At 45.6% G+C, this 18731-nt stretch overlaps 1 protein-coding gene across 1 annotated transcript in view; it reads left to right on the forward strand.

Moving 5' to 3' along the window:
* Positions 1-18731, forward strand: part of MACROH2A2 (macroH2A.2 histone) — a 53369-nt gene that overhangs the window by 31572 nt on the left and 3066 nt on the right. The window contains exons 3-7 of the mRNA XM_069572498.1: positions 3952-4058; positions 5326-5523; positions 7097-7207; positions 8605-8704; positions 12495-12584. Coding sequence (XP_069428599.1) covers positions 3952-4058; positions 5326-5523; positions 7097-7207; positions 8605-8704; positions 12495-12584 — 606 coding nt within the window. The remainder of the gene's footprint in view (positions 1-3951; positions 4059-5325; positions 5524-7096; positions 7208-8604; positions 8705-12494; positions 12585-18731) is intronic.

The following is an 18731-nucleotide window of genomic DNA, read 5'->3' on the forward strand; positions in this document are numbered from 1 at the left end:
AGGCCAAGTGAAGAGAGGGAGAAAGTGAGGTAGGGATAGAGAATGACTCCAGCTCTGTGTGTGGATGGAACTGCCAGTCCCAGGGGTGATGGGAAGAGCCTGTTTCTGGGAATGATTTAGATTTGGGGATGTGGTGAGTTTGATTTACCTGCAGAACACCCACGTGACATCATGGCAGGGCTGGAGGGACAGATCTGGTGACATGGGAAGGAGGATGGAAGCGGGCGCTGTGACTGAGAGAGATTTCCCCAGAAGACTGCGCAGCCTGAGCAGAGCAGAGCACCCAAACCAGGGACACCGCCACCTAGTGGGCGGGTGGATAAACGTGCAGAGGCGAGGGCAGGAGATGGTCCCGCGTTCTGCTATTTCCCATCTCCTGTGAGCTGAGCTGTCCATTGTTGGGTTAGATTGTGTCCAGAATGAGACGACACGGGCTCTTCCAAGAAGAATGTGCGTGATGAGCTTTCCTGCATCCTTTTTGGCTAAGAAATCATTCTTTTTACTATCAGTTGTATTCCAGATGGTTACTGTGACTGGAAGTGTGACTTGTGAGAAGTGAGCGGTTTGCTGTAGAAATTTCCAGACTTCCATGGAATTCTCCACCACTTAACAAATTATGATCTTCCCACAAAAGTTGCAGTGAAACATTGTGTGCCATATAAATTCAGTTTTTGAATTGACTGCCAGTTCGCACAAGGATACTTGTATTCCCAAAATCAATAAAACCAGTCAGGAGTGTAGCAAACTTTTATAGTTGACATGAATATATTTGTCATAACAACATTCAAAAATATTAATAATGATTAACGTTATTTCAAACATTTAAATGGTGAAATCTGCCCCAAGGAGTGCTTAGGCTAAACATCCAACAGAGAAAAGAACTTCTAGGTCTAGATTTTCTGCTGTGTGTTCTTTTTTTTTTTCTCTTTAAAAAGAAAAAGTTCTACCTCTGCTTTCGCACTCGAGCACCTGATCAAGCTCTTCCTCCTTATAAATTATTTCGGAAGAGTTAGTCCAAGAGCCCAGCTGCACACGGGCCAGCCTCACCCGTGGGCCTGCATTGCGCCTTCTAACAAATTGCTGCCTTTAGCCTCTTCCTGTGGCCGTGTACGATGAGGGCAGATTTTCCCTTTGAGAATCCAGTCTTTGCATCTGTCTGTCAAGCTGAAAATAACCTGACCTTTAGGGGCTTCCTGAAGGCTGCAAGCATGGGCTGCAAGCTTCCCATTAGCCCTGCCTCTCATACTGATGGTTAATTTGATGAACCCTGGAGAGGATCCTTAACTGCTTCCTCTAAATGCTGGTGACAGAGGCAGGACAGTTACGGTCCATGATGCTCAAAGAAATTCATCTGTTCAGAAGCTTAAAACTCAGAGGCCCATTTCCACCATCTAGACAAAGGGGTGAGTGGAGCGCTCCTTCCTCCCAGGTTTGGGGCCCCTGGGATCAGCAGGTATAGGAAAGTCCTTTTAATTGTGCTCAGTGGGGTGCTATACATTTCAGCCTAGAGTCATAACACAAGCTATTTGTGAAGACTTTACAATGACAACTCTTTTGATGGGTTCCCTTTTGTATAATTTGATTGATTGATTTCTTTGGCTGTGCTGAGTCTTCTGAGTGGGCTTTTCTCTAGTTGTGGCGAGCAGGAACTACTCTTCTTTTGCAATGCACGGCTTCTCATTGTGGTGGCTTCTCTTGTTTTGGAGCACAGGCTTTAGGGCACTCGAGCTTCAGTAGTTGTAGCACATGAGCTCAATAGTTGTGGTTCTCGGGCTCTAGAGGCCAGGCTTAAGAGTTGTGGTGCACAGGCTTAGTTGCTCCACGGCATGTGGAATCTTCCCTGACCAGGGTTCGAACTAGAGTCTCCCGCACTGGCAGAAAGATTCTTTACCACTGAGCCACCAGGGAAGCCCCATTGGGCACCCTTTTTAAAAGAAAGAAAAGTTGGGCAACAATCCGAAGGCAGCAAACCATGTTAGATATCTAATATGGCATTCATTTCAAATGCTCTTGTGTTCCATTCCCAACAAGCCTGCTCATATTTTTCAAACCGCGGTGCCTCAATCTTTGATTCAGAAAACGCCGTGACTGTGTAAATGAATTGTTGGTAAACACCATATTCCTTGCTTAATAACCTGGAAAAGATGTGAGAATGAATTTGCAGTGATTTAGTGCTTTTCATTATGGAAATGCCATATAAATATTTAACTCTAATGCTTATTTTATTCTAATTTTTTGTTAATCACATTTGCTTAGTTAATATGGCGTATTTATGCCAACTTTTTATTTTATTGCCATAGATTTTATGAATGATGGCAATTGCATATGTTGTTTTATTTGAAATTGGGTTGATTGTATAGACTCATGCAAAATCATCTGTTAATTTTAGGGCTTAGTATATATGCCATTGTACCAGCAAATCCCCTCAACACACACATGTACACACACACCTGGACACATACATACATTACAACACATTCATGCACATACAATTCCCCCCACCCCCACATATAACACATTGGCACTTTGCCTTTTTCACTAGGGAAGGAATTCTTTCTAGGGAAGGAATTTTTTTACAGGCTCATTCATACTTTTGAAGGCAGACAAATTTGATTTAGCAAAACATTCTTCTAAAATTGAGAAAGAATAAAAAAATAAATAAAACAAAGGTGGAAGGAGAAAGCATTCAGGAGTATAAACCAATTCTATGGATTTTTTTTAATTTTGACTCCAAAATTTTAATAGTATGTGAAATACTTTTAGGAATATTCTTTTCTTTAACCTTTTTCACATTTATCAAATGATACGTTTGCTGAAGTCAGAGCCATGGTTAGGTCCTGAGGGATATGTGAAAAACCCCTGGGGCCCAACAAAGCTCCCTTCCTAGGTCTCGAAGGTATTCCCATTAGGAGTTCACCTTTTAGGTTAAGTAGTTCCTCACCCCCAAGTATAAATCAGTTCTTTCTATCCACTTTCCTTTAGGACGTAAGGGACCAGGGGCATTAAGTGAAGAGGAAGGAGATTCTGAAAGGGGTCTCAGCTCTCCTCAGAAATGGCTGCACAGTGAAAGAAACTTGGGTTTTATATTAGGGTTATGTTTTAATAAGGGTTAACTTCTGCTCAGTGTGGGCTTCCCTGGTAGCTCAGAGGTTAAAACATCTGCCTGCAATGTGGGAGAGCTGGGTTCAATCCCTGGGTTGGAAAGATCCCTTGGATGAAGGAAATGGCAACCCACTCCAGTATTCTTGCCTGGAAAATCCCATGGAGAGGAACCTGGTGGGCTATACTCCATGGGGTAGCAAAGAGTCAGACACGACTGAGCGACTTCACCTTCTTTCTGCTGAATGTGGCTTAAACAAGACAGTTTCTTTTTCTCTCATACAAAAGAAGTCTATAGAAGACAAGGAGGCTCCACGGTCATAAGAGATTCTGGTTCCTTCTATCTTGTTGCTCTGTAATCCACTTCTTACTCTTGGACAAAGGTGGCTGCTCAAATTCCAGCCATCGTGTCCTCAGTCTGCCAGTAAAGAGGGAAGAAGAGCACTGTCCTGTCATTGACGGATACTTCCCGGAAGTACCATGCAACACGACCAGATCTTTGTCACATGACCACATTTATCAATAAGGGAGACTGGGGAATACTGTCTTCATTCCTGTGATTATGGGCTCAGCAAAAAATCAGAGGTCTACCGCTAAGAAAGATGGGGGAGAATTAATGTCAAGGGACAGCTAGAAGACTTTGCCACAGGATCATATATCAGGTCTTTCTAAAATACCTTACATGTCTGTGACCTGAGTACTTTTCAGTTTTCTGGATTTCTTTCCAGCCCCAGACATAAAAATCGCAAATGAGTAAAAGTGATCAAACTCAAAGACCATTTCCAAAGAAAAGCTTTGGAAAGCTCAGACCCCATTCTATGATTGCCTATTAACACTCCCTTGAAATTTCAGCGGAAATTCTAGAATTGGCTGGGAATGCAGCAAGGGACAACAAGAAGGCCCGGATAGCCCCAAGACACATCCTGCTGGCTGTTGCCAATGACGAGGAGCTCAACCAGGTACGTCTGAAGCATTGACACCAGCCACCAAATGGATTTACCAAACACATTACTGCTTGTGGACCCAGCTGGTTAGAAAGCCTTCCTGCTGTAGTGCCCAGTTACATCTACACTGAAACATTCAGATAGTATAGGACTGAGATTCAAAATAAAATTGTCTCTGGAATAGACTCCATTATATATTCTGAATCTTGCCAGAGCTTCGCTTCCTCTTTAAAAGCAAGCTCTGTGTGTTGCTGGGGGAGGTGCAGTACACACGTGTTCTTCTCTTTACAGTTTCCTCACCCAGTCTTTGTTGATGATTTATTCTGATGAGGGCAGAAGTGTCCTTCTTTCTGTTATCAAAACTAACCCTTTATACTTTAAAACTGTTTCCAAAATCAAGTAAATTCCCACCTTTATTCCCCCCACGGAAGATGTACGAGGTAGCAGGTAGATAGTATAAGAACTTTCATTTGTATTTGTTTTCTGGTCTTATTTTTTCAGCCTGTTTGTGGCTAAGAATCAGTTCCTATTTCCAATCCAACATGAACTGATAATTTCCAAAAATAAAATAAAAAGTAATTACTAGAAAAATTAAAAGACAAAAATATACAAACTACCAGCTACAATTTTGTTGTTACTAGATCCAATAGATAAACAATAACTCTATCAACTTATGAGACGCTTCCTCATGATTTCTGTACTGCTTTTGCCACAGATAGGTAATAATAGCTTATGGACGGGCCCTGGTTGCAGACCACACTCGGAGTGGCACTGCTATAGACTGTGCAGAATGTATTAGTGTAGCAGTTCATGTCGATTAGTTAGAGTAAACAGATATCCATTGGGAGGTGCATGGCCAAACATATTTTACTGATGGAATGCATGATCAAAGGAGTGAGGAAGGTTGTTAACTGAGTCTAGCCCTTGCATTAACCTTTGAACCCCACTTTGTCAAGCTGTGCTCCTACGTCTGAAGCTCTTTATCCTCTGTTATGTCTGGAATTTCTGAGCTCTGGGCAACATCCCTGGTTCCACCCTGTCTACGCTTTCATTTCACTTTGCTTGTTTTTTTTTCCATACAAAATTGTGGATTGCCTTGATACCTTACAGAGAAAAGCCCTACCCGTGAAACAGGGAAAACCAGTTAAATCTCGTGTATCCTGCAGTTTCTTTGGAAAGCAGAGACCAGATTTAACACTTTCTTTGCCAACAGTTAGAATCATTTTTAATCCAGAACCAACATGCTCTTTGCTGTCTGAGCTCACACATCGTCTCTCTTCAGCTGCTAAAAGGAGTCACCATCGCCAGCGGAGGCGTCCTGCCCAGAATCCACCCTGAACTGCTGGCCAAAAAGCGAGGGACCAAAGGCAAGTCAGAAACCATCCTCTCCCCTCCCCCAGAGAAAAGAGGAAGGAAGGCCACATCAGGAAAGAAGGGGGGAAAGAAATCGAAGGCTGCCAAACCACGGACATCCAAAAAGGTAAGCCTAGTGGTACCTGTGAGCCCCAGACACTCACAGAACAGGAGGGAAGTTGAACCATCCAAAGAGGAGGATGTTGCCAGCATCTCCAAAGGACTGGGGACTTGCCTCAGTTTGGTACCATGGGTGGGTGGGGGGAGGAAATGATAGGAATGTCTGTGAAAAAGAATAAAGAGGGGACTTCTTGGCAGCCCAGTGGTTAAGACTTCACCTTCCACTGCAGGGGCGTGTGGGTTCAACCCATCCCTGGCCGGGAAGCTAAGATCCCACATGCCTGGAAGCCAAAAAAACAAAACATAAAAGCAGAAGCAATACTGTTACAAATTCAATAAAGAATTTAAAAATTAGCTACATCCAAAAAAATCTTTAAAATAAATAAATAAATAAAGAGTCTTTGAGACCAGCTCAGATAATCATGCAGGGTCTACTAGAGATTTCCAACCCCAAAACATGGTGGTTTTCACATTTCCGGACCCCTTCCACTGCCCCCACCAAAATCTTCGGTGAGAGATGCTGGCCTGGAACACTACTTCCCACCTTCCCCATGTGGCATGCTGACACATCTCTAGCCTTCCACAGAGAGTCATCTAAGTTCAGCCACTGGCATTTCAGGTGTTTGGATAACCTGATATGCTACGTAGCTATAACTCAGAGATACCATTTGTGGAGTCATATTTTTCATATGCTGCCCAGTACAGCAACTACTAGTGACATTTGGCTATTTAAATTTGAATTTAAATTAATTAAAATGAAATAAAACTCAGTTCCTTGGTTGCTCCAGCCTCAATTCACATGCTTGACAGTACCAAGCAGCACAAAGGTAGAGCATTTCCACGAGGGAAGGAAGTTCTGTTGGACAGCACTGCTCTGGGGTTTCAAGTTTTCATTCCTCGGACCTCTGTGATGACTAAAAAGATGACAAAAGAGTTCATTTCTCGGCCGCTGTGCCCCAGGGAGTCCTGGGGAGAAGGGAGATTGAACAGTGTACTATGAATGACCCCAGCCTCCATGAGGTGCAGGTGTCGAAAAGAGCAAGAATAACATACCTGTGTCCAGGTTTGAGTAAGGACTGTGGGTGCATAAGAATCCCTTGCTGCTGCTGCTAAGTCACTTCAGTCGTGTCCGACTCTGTGCGACCCCATAGATGGCAGCCCACCAGGCTCCGCCGTCCCTGGGATTCTCCAGGCAAGAACACTGGAGTGGGTGCCATTTCCTTCTCCAGTGCATGAAAGTGAAAAGTGAAAGTGAAGTCGCTCAGTCGTGTCTGACTCCTCGAGACCCCATGGACTGCAGCCTACCAGGCTCCTCCGTCCATGGGATTTTCCAGGCAAGAGTACTGGAGTGGGTTGCCATTGCCTTCTCCAAAGAATCCCTTAAATACACTTTATTTTTTGTAGTATCCTTTTCTCCCCAGGTTGGTATCCCTTGCTTCCCTCCATCAAAAACAGTAGAACCTAACACCTGACCACTTCCTTTTATATCCAATGGGGTGGTTACCAAGGGAAAGACTTAAAAGCCACTTTGGGCTTTTTCTGGATGATTTCTCATCTGTCCTTCTGGTTTCTACCAACAGTCCAAACCAAAGGACAGCGATAAAGAAGGGACTTCAAATTCCACCTCTGAAGACGGGCCAGGGGATGGATTCACTATCCTGTCTTCTAAGAGCCTTGTGCTAGGGCAGAAGGTAATAAAGAAAGTTGTAATGTGCTGCCATAAAGCACTACTGCACTTTTATAACCTACTGTTTACAAGCAATGATGCCACCTTCATCCATTCCTTCCCTGATATAACTTTCACTCTGGTCTTGTATTCATTTTTAAATTGAAAAGCTATGGCAATGTCTGCATTGTGAGGATAAACAAGCTGTTTAGTGCTGAGAGTTGTTTATGCTGACATTGGTCAGCCAGTGGATCTTTCTGCTCAGTATCTTTCTGCTTCCCATGTCCCAGTTATTCCTGTGCTCACCAAAAACAAATCCAGGGCTAACTTTCTCAACCAGCCTTTGAGAGGCCTGCTTTACATGGTGTGATGTAATTTATCATGAAAAGAAAATAGAAAGATATGTTCCCTGAATATCCCTGGTGTTAGAAGTGAATTATTTGCCAATAATTCAGTCTGCTTGCCTTTCTAGGCTTCAGAAAGAAAACAAACTGGGTTATACATTTCAACAGTTTTCAGCAGCACAACAGCAGCCCCCGCCAAACATGCAGATAATTCATTCCCACAAGCATAACAGACAATTTATCTACTAAGTCAACTGGGGCTGCAATAAGACACGTGTGGAAAGAGTCAGTTAATCATATCTCAGGTAGCGAATGTTTGCAGCCTGACAGTGGTAGAACCTCTTTTGAAGCCATTGGCAAGAGCATGTTTTGAGAAGTGCATCGAAGTGGCAGGTTACTAATTTATCACTGATGAAAGCAGGGGAGCAAAGAGTGGAAGCTATGTCCGCTCTAGGGGCTGTCGGTGGTTATGAGATGATTCGCTTTCTCTCACTTAAATAGGGGAGCAAGAAGTTCTTGCTCAGGTGGGAAGATGATGGAGAATGGTTTCCATTCCACTCAGTTCACGCCCCTAGGGCAGCATTTCACAAGTGTGGCTCCAAGGTCCCCAAAAGACAAGGTGGCCATACACAGGCAGGTCAGAATCCCGGAGCCCATCACTTCTCTCCCGCAGAAGTGGTTGGCTTTGCGTCCCTGTCCCCAGAGGTCTGTGCTGCTCTGGAAAGAATGCTGGGAACTGAGTAGCTTCTTGCAGGAGCTACTCAGAAACTACAACGTCAAACGCCAAGACCACCCAGAAGAGAAATGAGGACATAATCTATAGGGAGAAGAAAAGGAAGGGAGATCCCATTCCTGTTCCTGGAAGAGGAGGCAGATTTGTTGCGTGTTGCTAACCTCAGGGTGAATATCAAATCCACTGAGCTCAAAAGAGCCTACTGGAAACCACACACCAGGGAAACCTGAGATGGTTGTTCCACGTAGAGCCGTTTCTGTTGGCAGTCAGTGAAAGAACGCACAGATGTGAAGGTCTTCCGGAGGACTTACTCGCCCAACTCTCCATCTTCTCTTCCCAATGCAGCTGTCCTTGACCCAGAGTGACATCAGCCATATTGGCTCCATGAGAGTGGAGGGCATCGTCCACCCGACCACAGCCGAGATTGACCTCAAGGAAGATATAGGTAAGGTTCCGAGACTTCAGGAGACGTGCCTTAGAATAGCTCCCGTTCTGGCAAGTTCTCATGAGGCTGGTCTCTGTCAGCTGGAGAGCCTCTGCTTGGTGGACCCTGTCAATCAAACTCTGCCGTTGTGTTTAACTGAACAGCATTGAAGTATTGGGACTTCCCTGGGGCCTCAGACAGTAAAGAATCTGCCTGCAATGCAGGAGACCCAGGTTTGACCCAGGGATCAAAAACTAATTTTTTAATATGCGTATGTTTTTGAAATTTTTATTGAATTGTCATGCAAAAAACAGATGATTAGTGCACAGCTTGATGAATAAAACTGTGTGACCAGCATTGTGATCATGAAACAGAACCTTGCCAGCACCCCACAAGGCCCCTTCATCCCTCATCCCAGGACCATTTTCTCCGAGGGTAACCACTATGATGTCCTCTGTTTTTTTTGTTTGTTTGTTTATTTGTTTGTTTGTGGCTGCTCTGTACAGCATGCAGGATCTTAGTTCCCCCACCAGGGACTGAACCCACGCCCCCTACAGTGGAAGCACAGAGTCTCAACCATTGGGCCACCAGGGAAGTCCCTACCGCTATCCTGTCTTCTAATAGCATAGAGGGGCCTCATCTGTTTTAGATTTTATAGAAGTCGTGCAGTACGTCTCCTTTTGTGTCTGGCGCCTTTAGCTCAGCTTTGTGAAACCCACGCATGTTGTTGAGCTTGGTTGTAGTTCATTCGTTGTCTTTCTATGCAGTGTTCCGTTGTAGGAATATAACAGTTTGTTGATCCAATGTACCCCTGGTGGCACTGGGGCCATTCCAACATGGGCTATAATGAGCAGTGTTACTCTTAAGTATTGTTGTGCTTGTTTTGGGTAAACCTGTGCATGTGTTTTAAGCTGCAGTATTGAGAACACCACTGGTAAAAAGGAAATTGACATCTGGAACAAGTTAGGCTGTCTGTAAGGCTATACACTGAATTATTTCACCAGTGGATTGCCCCCTGTCCCACCAGTGGGACGAGGCTAGTGGAGGAACCTAGGAAGGTAAGCTTCCAGACACTAGAAATAATAAGATGGCAAGTAAATGGTCACCATCTCACCCATTTTTACAAGACAGAAATGAGTAAAGAAAAGGTTTTGTTCCTGGGATACAGGACTTGCTCCTGAGGTAGGTGATTTGGGGTGGATACTAGTAGCTCAGCCCTGGATGGCAGCACCAGGGGCCCCAGGCTGCTGGGCTCACCTGTGTGTCCCCCCCTTGGCATCAGAGGCCACTTGCTTTGCTGAAATGGAGATACGATAGCACTGGGTGGGAGAAAACACAAAAAACAAACAACAAAAACTAGTATTACAGAGAAACAGGGTTTCTCTTGCACATAGAGATGGTGACAACTCCTCCACGCCTCAAACCCAGCCCAGGCTCTACCAACTGCCCTTAACTCACTGCGTTTGGAAAGCCTCCCCCTAGTGGCCTTAATCTGGAGCTCTGCCTTAAGTGTGTCCTAGGACACGACTGAGCGACTTCACTTTCACTTTTCACTTTCATGCATTGGAGAAGGAAATGGCAACCCACTCCAGTGTTCTTGCCTGGAGAATCCCAGGGACGGCGGAGCCTGGTGGGCTGCCATCTATGGGGTCGCAAAGAGTCGGACACGATTGAAGTGACTTAGCAGCAGCAGCAACAGCAGCAGTGGCTCAGTTGGTAAAGAATCTCCCTGCAATCAGGAGACCCTGGTTTGATCCCTGAGTCGGGAAGATCCCCTGGAGAAGGAAATGGCAACCCCAATCCAAGATTCTTGCCGGGAGAATTCCATGAACCAAGGAGCCTGGTGGGCTACTGTCCATGGTGTCACAAAGAATCAGACACAACAGGGCGATTAACACTTAACTGTGTCCTAGTTTCTCACACGAAGAAGGCAATGGCACCCTACTCCAGTATTCTTGCTTGGAAAATCCCATGGATGGAGGAGCCTGGTGGGCTGCAGTCCATGGGGTCGCTAAGAGTTGAACACGACTGAGCGACTTCACTTTCACTTTTCACTTTCATGTATTGGAGAAGGAAATGGCAACCCACTCCAGTGTTCTTGCCTGGAGAATCCCAGGGACGGCGGAGCTTGGTGGGCTGCCGTCTATGGGGTCACACAGAATCGGACACAACTGAAGCGACTTGGCAGCAGCAGCAGCAGCAGCAGCAGCAGCAGCAGCTTCTCACAAATAAAATAAGTTTATTTTTTAAAGTTTTACCTTCTTTTTCATTTCTATAATATTTGCATTTTTATATCAGGAAAACAATAAAGATAGCTCTATTTTTAAGTAGTGGGTGATAGTAGAATAGAAAAAAACACTAGAACTGAAACAAAAACTCAAGGTCAGATCCCAAACCCAGTGGAGGTTCTGAGTCCTTAATTTTTTAAAAAGATCATTAAGAGTTCATGTCATTGAGACTGCTTTATGAACAAATCAACCTCTAAAAAGGTCCTTTGAAGAGTTTGTGGCGATAGCCAACAATATAACTTGTACCACTGACTTACTCTGACAGCACTCATACTGGGATAACTTCTCCCATTTTATGCCTCTCCTTCTGGTTTTTCTTATGCTTCCTTTTTGCTTTCAAGAGGGATCAGTCTTTTTTATCTCCAGTATCCTTTTCCTCTACAGTGGAGACTTCTTCTTCTAAATAAAATATCAAGTTAAGAAATAAAGACATAAGTTAAAAAAAAAAAGAAAACCTTATTTATCTAACCCTAAACCTTAAAGTTATACTTTTGTTTTCGCAGAATACTTTTGGTTTTGGGTTTTTGTGTTTTTTTTTTTTTTGCCACACCACGGGCTCCGGCAGTGAAAGTGCCAAGCCCTAACCACGGGACCACCATGAAATTCCCTCTTCGCAAACTTCTAAGGCTTCTTTTTTATTGTTGTCTTTCTGGGCCATTTTTTAAATTTCTAATTTGGGAGCGTGGCATTCTGCATCTTCAGAGCAGCTTCTTTGCCTCTTCCCTATTCTGACTGAAGGGCCTAGACCTGCCTCAATAGCTTCTGTTCCTTGTGCTCGTTTCGCATTCCACAAAAGCAAACCCCTTGACTCTCCAGGAGACTTATAGTGTGGTACAGTTGGAAACAACATTACTGTATTTTAGAAATATTCTTTCAATCCAGCTGTGATTAACATTTTGGGGAAATAATTCCTATGATACGTTAGAAGCAATAGTAAGTGAAATAAAATATTAAGTAATTCTTTAAAAAAAAAAAGTTTGCTAGCATCTAAGTACTGTTGGATAGAAGCATAGGGACCCCTGCCGCCAGTGATCACTGGCAACCAGGATTTAATTTTTTAATTTTTGAGGTTTGTTTATTTACTTTTGGCTGTTCTAGGTCTTTGTTGCTGCATGTTGCTTTCTCTAGTTGCAGAGAGTGGCGGCCGTGCTCTAGCTGGGGCACACAGAGGTCTCACTGCAGTGCCTCTCTTGTCACAGAGCACAGGTTCCAGACGCGTGGGCTTCAGTAGTTACAGCTCACCAGCTCTGGAGCACCGGCTCAGTAGTTGCGGCTCCTGGGTTTAGTTGTCACGCAGCATGTAGAGTCTTCCCAGACCAGGGATTGAACCCTTGTCCCCTGCTTTGGCAGGCAGATTCTTAAGTGCTGGACCACCAGGGAAGCCCGGTAACCAGGATTTAATTGCAAAAGTTGATTACTACTTTCTAAGCACTTTTTTAAGACGTAGTAAAACTGTTAACCAGTGTAAATTAATGGCTTTGAAAAGGGCAACCACAATGGCTTTCCGCTATTGTCCTTCACAGGTAAGGCCTTGGAAAAGGCTGGGGGCAAGGAGTTCTTGGAAACAGTAAAGGAGCTTCGCAAGTCCCAGGGCCCTTTGGAAGTAGCTGAAGGTAAGTGTGGAATTGGGTCACGTCCCCAGCCACCTTCCCCTCTAGCAGGACATGCTTCACACACATTCAGTTCACAGAGCAAAACAGGCCACAACCAGTCAGGAAGGTGTTTTTAGCATCTCTCAGATAATTTGAGCAGGCCCACATAGATCATTTCATACACCATGGGGTCTATAAAGTGTCTAGATAGTTCGGGCCCATTGGCATCTTCAGCTCACCCAAAACCAGTCTAGAATGGCTGGGTAACTTTCTGTGTGTGCAGAAAATGCATGACAGAGTTTACCATTGTGACCTTTAAACCTGTGCGGTGCAGTGGCATTAAGTATACTCAGCGCTGCTTCTCTGTCACTGCTACCTGGTTCCCAGAACTCGTTACCACCTTCTGTAGCAACTCCACATGGATTTGGTAGTCACGTCCCTCCCCCAGCCCCTGACAACCACCAGTCTGCTTTCTCCCTCTATAGATTTGCCTCTTCTGGATATTTTATATAAATTGAATTGTATAATATGTGATTTTTTGTGTCTGGCTTCTTTCACTTAAAATGTTTGGAGGCTCATCCATACTGTAACTGGTATCAGTGCTTTGTTCCTTTTTAGGGCTGAATACTATTTCATTTGTTTATCCATTCATCACTTGGGTTATTTCCACCTTTGACTTCTGTGAATAGAGTTCCTCTGAACACCTGTGCACAGGTTTTTGTTTGTTTGAACACTTACTTTCAAAGGTAACTTTTTGACAAGTGGGTCTAACTTCAGATCCATGTTCACACCTGCCTCCAGGGACATCTAGTTGGTGCCGAGTGCTGCCCTGGGGCAGGGGCTCCAAGGACAAAGAAAACCCACTCCTGTCCTCCAGCACTAGACAGTCGAGAAGGTGAGACAGACACATAAGTGGGGCACAGAGAGGGAGCCACACACTGTGCTTGGGGAGTTGGGGAAGTGCCAGTGAGGATGCGAGATCTATGTGGGGGCAAGGACACTGTGGGCAGTAGGGACACAGTGTGAGAAGGCAAGGTCAGGAGCTGGCAGGGAGGAGATGAACAGCAGCCGGAGATGGGCCTGGCCCTCGGACTGTGCTAATGGTCTGGATTTGACTCCGTATAGACTAAGAGAGGTGCTTTTGAAAATAGAAGCTGGGGAATGTCACGATCAGATTGGATTGCAAGAAAACTTACAGGGCTACTGATCAAGAAAACACGCATGTCCTCACTTTACAGTCTGCACGTACCACTCATCATACGATGATAGATAGAATTTCCTTTGTAAAATTTTAAGACATTGGACTTCCCTGGTAGTCCAGTGGCTAAGAATCTGCCTCCAGTGCAAGAGGCATGGGTTCAGTCCCTGGTCCGGAAGGATCCCACATGCCGTGGAGCAACTAAGCCCAGCTATTGAGCCTGTGCACTGCAACAGAGAAGCCACTGCAATGAGAGGCATGTGCGCCACAATGAAGAGCAGCCCTTGCTTGTCACAACTAGAGAAAGCCCTCGCACAGCAGCGAAGACCCAGCACAGCCGAAAATAAATAAAAACTAAAAAAAAACTTTTAAGACAGTGGCATGCTGACATAAAACATAAGCATCCATGTAGACAGAGATAGGAGAGCTGCAAGCAGCAACAGTGAGGGGATGTGGGAGCTGGGCTGCAGTTCTGGTAATACGCAGAGAAATCAGGAGGCCACCTGCTGAGGGAACTAGAGTCACCTCACACGTGGAAGGGACGCGAGCCAGGTTCCCTGCTGAGAGAAGGGGCTGGATGAAATCTCAGCCCTTACAGGAAGCCAAGGTTCTGACCGACATCTTGGGCTCTGGCTCGTGTGAAGTCCATTTTCTAGAGTAGCAGAAGGGTGCAGAGGGCCCCTCACCCAAGCCCAGGGCCATGTCACCCATCAGCCGAGTGCCTGCATCTACCCCATCTCTTGTATAACCCAGAGACAGCCCTGAATCGTCCGTGTAAGAGAGGATCCTAACTGGGGGTCTTGGGGAAGCACCTGCAAACTGCCTGATAGGATGGGAAGGAGAGAAAAATAGCTTCTCTGCATAAAACGAGAGCCTCCAACATGCTGCTAAAGAGTTCCAGAGGTAGGAAATAGGAGGTAGAGAAGCAGAACGTAAAAGGATGAAGGGACTTCCCTAGCAGTCTAGTGGTTAAGACTCCATGCTCCCACTGCAAGATCACAGCTTCAGTCTCTGGTCAGGGAACTAAGATCTTGTATCACGGGCCAAAAAGTTTAGAAAATTAATAATAATAATTAATAAAAAGATGAAGAGTTACAAACTACTATGTGTGGAATAAATAAACTACAAGGATATATTGTTCAGCACAGGGAATACAGCTAATATAGCCAGTATTTTATCATAAGGTTAAATGAAGCATAATCTATACAAATCCTGAAGGACTATGTTGCACACCTGAAACTAGTATTTTATAACTCAGCTATACCTCAGTTTAAAAAAGGTCCTGACTGAGAATTTTCCAGAATGAAACCCTTGAGTCCTCAGGTTGAAAACATTGAGTATATTTAAAAAATCAAAATAAATCCAAAACCTGGCCTATCATGGTGGCATTTCCAAAAAAATCAAGAGAAACCTGAAAAGCAGCCCATGGAAAGGCAGGACATTTGTAAAGATGGTTCTCCTGCCAGCAGACCTGTCAGCAACAAAAGATGCTTGGAGACAGAAGTGTCTTCAAAGCACCAAGGGGGAGGACTGTGCACTAAGAAGGTCACATGTTATTTGTTATTAGTCAACAGGGAGGGTAAAACGTGCAGAGTTTCAGATAGCAAAAGTTGAGAGTCAGGGGTCCACAGAATCTTGCTGAAAGGACCGCAGAAGCCTCACAGGGAGAAACAGAAATGAATCCAGAAGGACAGAGAGCTGCAGGAAACAAGCATGAGCTAAGAAAGCGGATCCCTCTGTTAGGGCCAAGTATTCGTGCCCGGGCCAAACAGCAGTTATCTCCCTGGGAAGAAGGATTTTGTGTGGGTGCATCTGGAAAAGGGGAGATAGTTTATCGGGTTTAAATTAGACCATTTTTTTTTCATTCAGTTTCAAAACACCATCACTTGTAAGATATGTCCTTATTGTAAGAAAGAATACATTTCCAAGATGGAGTGTCCAGTAGGAGACCCCACACAAAGCCTGGGCACCTTCAGTTTAACAGAAAGCAAAACATGGACCCACCATGCAGAAAGGGCAGCCAGTACCTGTCTTGACCTTGGCATTGGGTAGACCAATGGGGAAAAGCCTCACTAGGGAATTTGAACCACATGCTGGTACGCCTGTGGATTTGCACTGTGGCCCCAAAACCTCAATTGGGAAGGCTAGTGGGACGTGACCTGGGTATGGTAGAGTCCCCAGATGACATAGAAGCAAATGCAACTTCCCTGTGGAAGAACTCATCTCGGTCCAAGCCCACAGCGATTATAAGTGCATCCAGATTCCAGCCGGGAAGCTGGATGGGAGAGGGGTGGGACATGGTGGTAAAAGTGAAGCAGACGGGCCTGGAGTGAGGTAAGTCAGAGGAAGCCAACAGGTGGTGCCAGTGACAGAGACAGAGAAAGGGGAACTGGCTTTGGGCGTGAGCGATGACTCTGATGGGCACCTGTTGGACCTGGGGCTCCAGCAAGGTCACTGGTAAGCAGCTGATGAAAACTGAGGACAAAAATGGTTCGTAGGAGCCAGGGCCAAGTGGCAGCAGAGAGAACACTAGGCCTGGGTGGACAGGAGAAGGAGGGGCTGCTGCACAGGGCCGTGGAGACCAAGGATCGGCCGCAGCCGCAGCCTCCCAGCAGGACAAGGGGCCGCCCTGCCGTCCACTTAACGGTGGTGACTCTGAAAAGGTGCTGGGCTCCCCTGAAGGAAGGTTCTAGAGGCTCCTTGCAGCCACTCTGCCATCTCAGAGCATGGTCCCCACCAAGTGAAGGTGACTCACCAGGGGACATCACATCACATAAAGAGTATTAGTAGATGTTTCTACCAGATATCAGGGTCGCGAGCCCCAAGATCACTTGACCTTCACCTTGGCGCCTCTAGAGAACACTAAATCGTTACAACTACAAGCGGGGGTTTCCATTTCCAGTTGCCATAGAAATGCTTTGTTTTAGGCTGACCTGCTACCATGGACTTCCTTCAGAATCTAGTGTAGGGAGTTCCCTGACGGTCCCCACTGCAGGGAGCCTGGGTTCAATCCCTGGTGGGGGAACTAAGATCCCACATGCCATGTAGCATGGACCAAAAAAACCAAAGAAAGAAACAACAACAACAAAAAAAAAACTAGTGTAAATAGAGAGTGTCAGAGGGAATGAGAAGGCACGCCATTTTTTCTTGATTAACTTAACACATTTCTTGTTTCACTTAACACTACCACTAGGAGTACATTTCTCTTATTTAAAATGACTTTTAACATTAAAAAGAGTATCATTCAGCTGGCAACATGATCATATTTTAAACATATATAAAATAAATCAACCTGGTTTGTAAGGAGCTGAAATCTCCCCAGCGTATAAGAATAGTGAGGGCCTCAGGGAAGTTGCCCCAAGCAGGCAGTGCCAATCCCCACGATACTGGGTTCCCTTGAACCACAAGGCCAGTGGGAACATTCTGCTTCTGGTGTACAAATGTACATGGTCGGAGAGTCAACCAGTCATGCCCGCTGCTGCCTCAGTATTTACATCGACTGATTCCTTAACTCACTCAGTCACTAATCAGACACTTGGCACCAGCCTGGGCACTGGGAAGGCAGGGCGTTCACAGCTGTAGCCGACAGGCAAGGGACGCCCCTTGCATTTGTCGCCACCCACCCTGGCCTGTGCAGGTATAGCCTCTTCAGCACAGTGGATGGACATCACTAGGAAACACAGTTCGTGTACTGGATGGGCATCATACCTTCCAAATAAGTCTTTTAAACCAACCCCACATGCTGCTCTGGAACGCGGCAGACATATATTTGTCAGAAATGCTGCCATAGCAGCGTGACCTGCTCTAAGTCCCCCGGTCTCCCAGAGCCTGGCCACTGCAGGAGGGTGGGGGGCCTCTGCTAAATTTGGTTCCTTGAATGGCGCAGAGCCCCAGCTCCACAAGGTGGGTGGCTTAGAGGCAAGCAGCAGGTGGCTGCAGCCACCGACGCCCCCAAGGGGCCAGAGAGTGGCCAGTGGATCAGACCCAACCGCTCCTTTGGAGATCAATGGCCACAAGGACTTACCTAGAACTCCTCACTATCAGCTCTGGCGCTGACAATAAAGAGGTTTGGGGGAGTAAAAAATAAAAATAGGGAGTATGAACTGAAATTATGAGACCAAGCAGCTGTGATTTAACTTCACAACCTATTGTGAACACCTGCTCGCTGCAGGCTTCTCAGGTATACAGGGATGATCAAAAGACAGTCCCTGTCCAAGGAGGTGTACAACCTAGTAGAGTGGGTCTCAACTTATGGAGGGTCCTCAAATCACCAAGCACAAGGCCTGCATCAGACCTACCAAGTCGGGACCTCAGATGGGGAGAGAAGAGAGGGATTGTCAGTTTTTAAAAGCCATTTTATTAGTCTCCTATCACTAGAAACTATTACAGGCCTGCACAATTTAGCACAAACTTGGTAGCATCAAACAACACAAATGTATTGTCTTAGCACTCTGGACATCAGAAGGCCGCAGTTAGTCTTAAGCTAAAATCAAGGTGCTGGCAGGGCTGGTTCCTTCTTAAAGCAGCTGTTCCTTGCCTGTTCCAGCTTCTGTTTGTGCTATGTTATTTCAGTCATGTCCGACTCTTTGTGACTCTATGGACTGTAGCCCGGCAGGCTCCTCTGTCCATGGGATTCTCCAGGCAAGAATACTGGAGTGGGTTGCTTTGCCCTCCTCCAGGGGATCTACCTAACACAGGAATCGAACTGGCATTTATTGGCAGGCAGGCTCTTTACCACTCTCACCACCTGGGAAGCCCGCTCCAGCTTCCGGCCTCCTGCATTCCTTGGCCCCTGGACACATCACTCCCACCCCTGCTCCTCTGTCACAGTGCCTTCGCCTACCTTTGACCTCTCTGCCTCCCTCTTATCAGAACCTGTATGATACATTTAGGGCTCAGCTGGATAGTCCAAGATAACCTTCCCATCTCACTGTCCTTCGCTTAATCACATCTGCAAAGTCGCTTTTTCC

This window comes from Ovis canadensis, chromosome 25 (genome assembly GCF_042477335.2).
Source record: "Ovis canadensis isolate MfBH-ARS-UI-01 breed Bighorn chromosome 25, ARS-UI_OviCan_v2, whole genome shotgun sequence".
In the NCBI taxonomy this organism is placed as follows: Eukaryota; Metazoa; Chordata; class Mammalia; order Artiodactyla; family Bovidae; genus Ovis; species Ovis canadensis.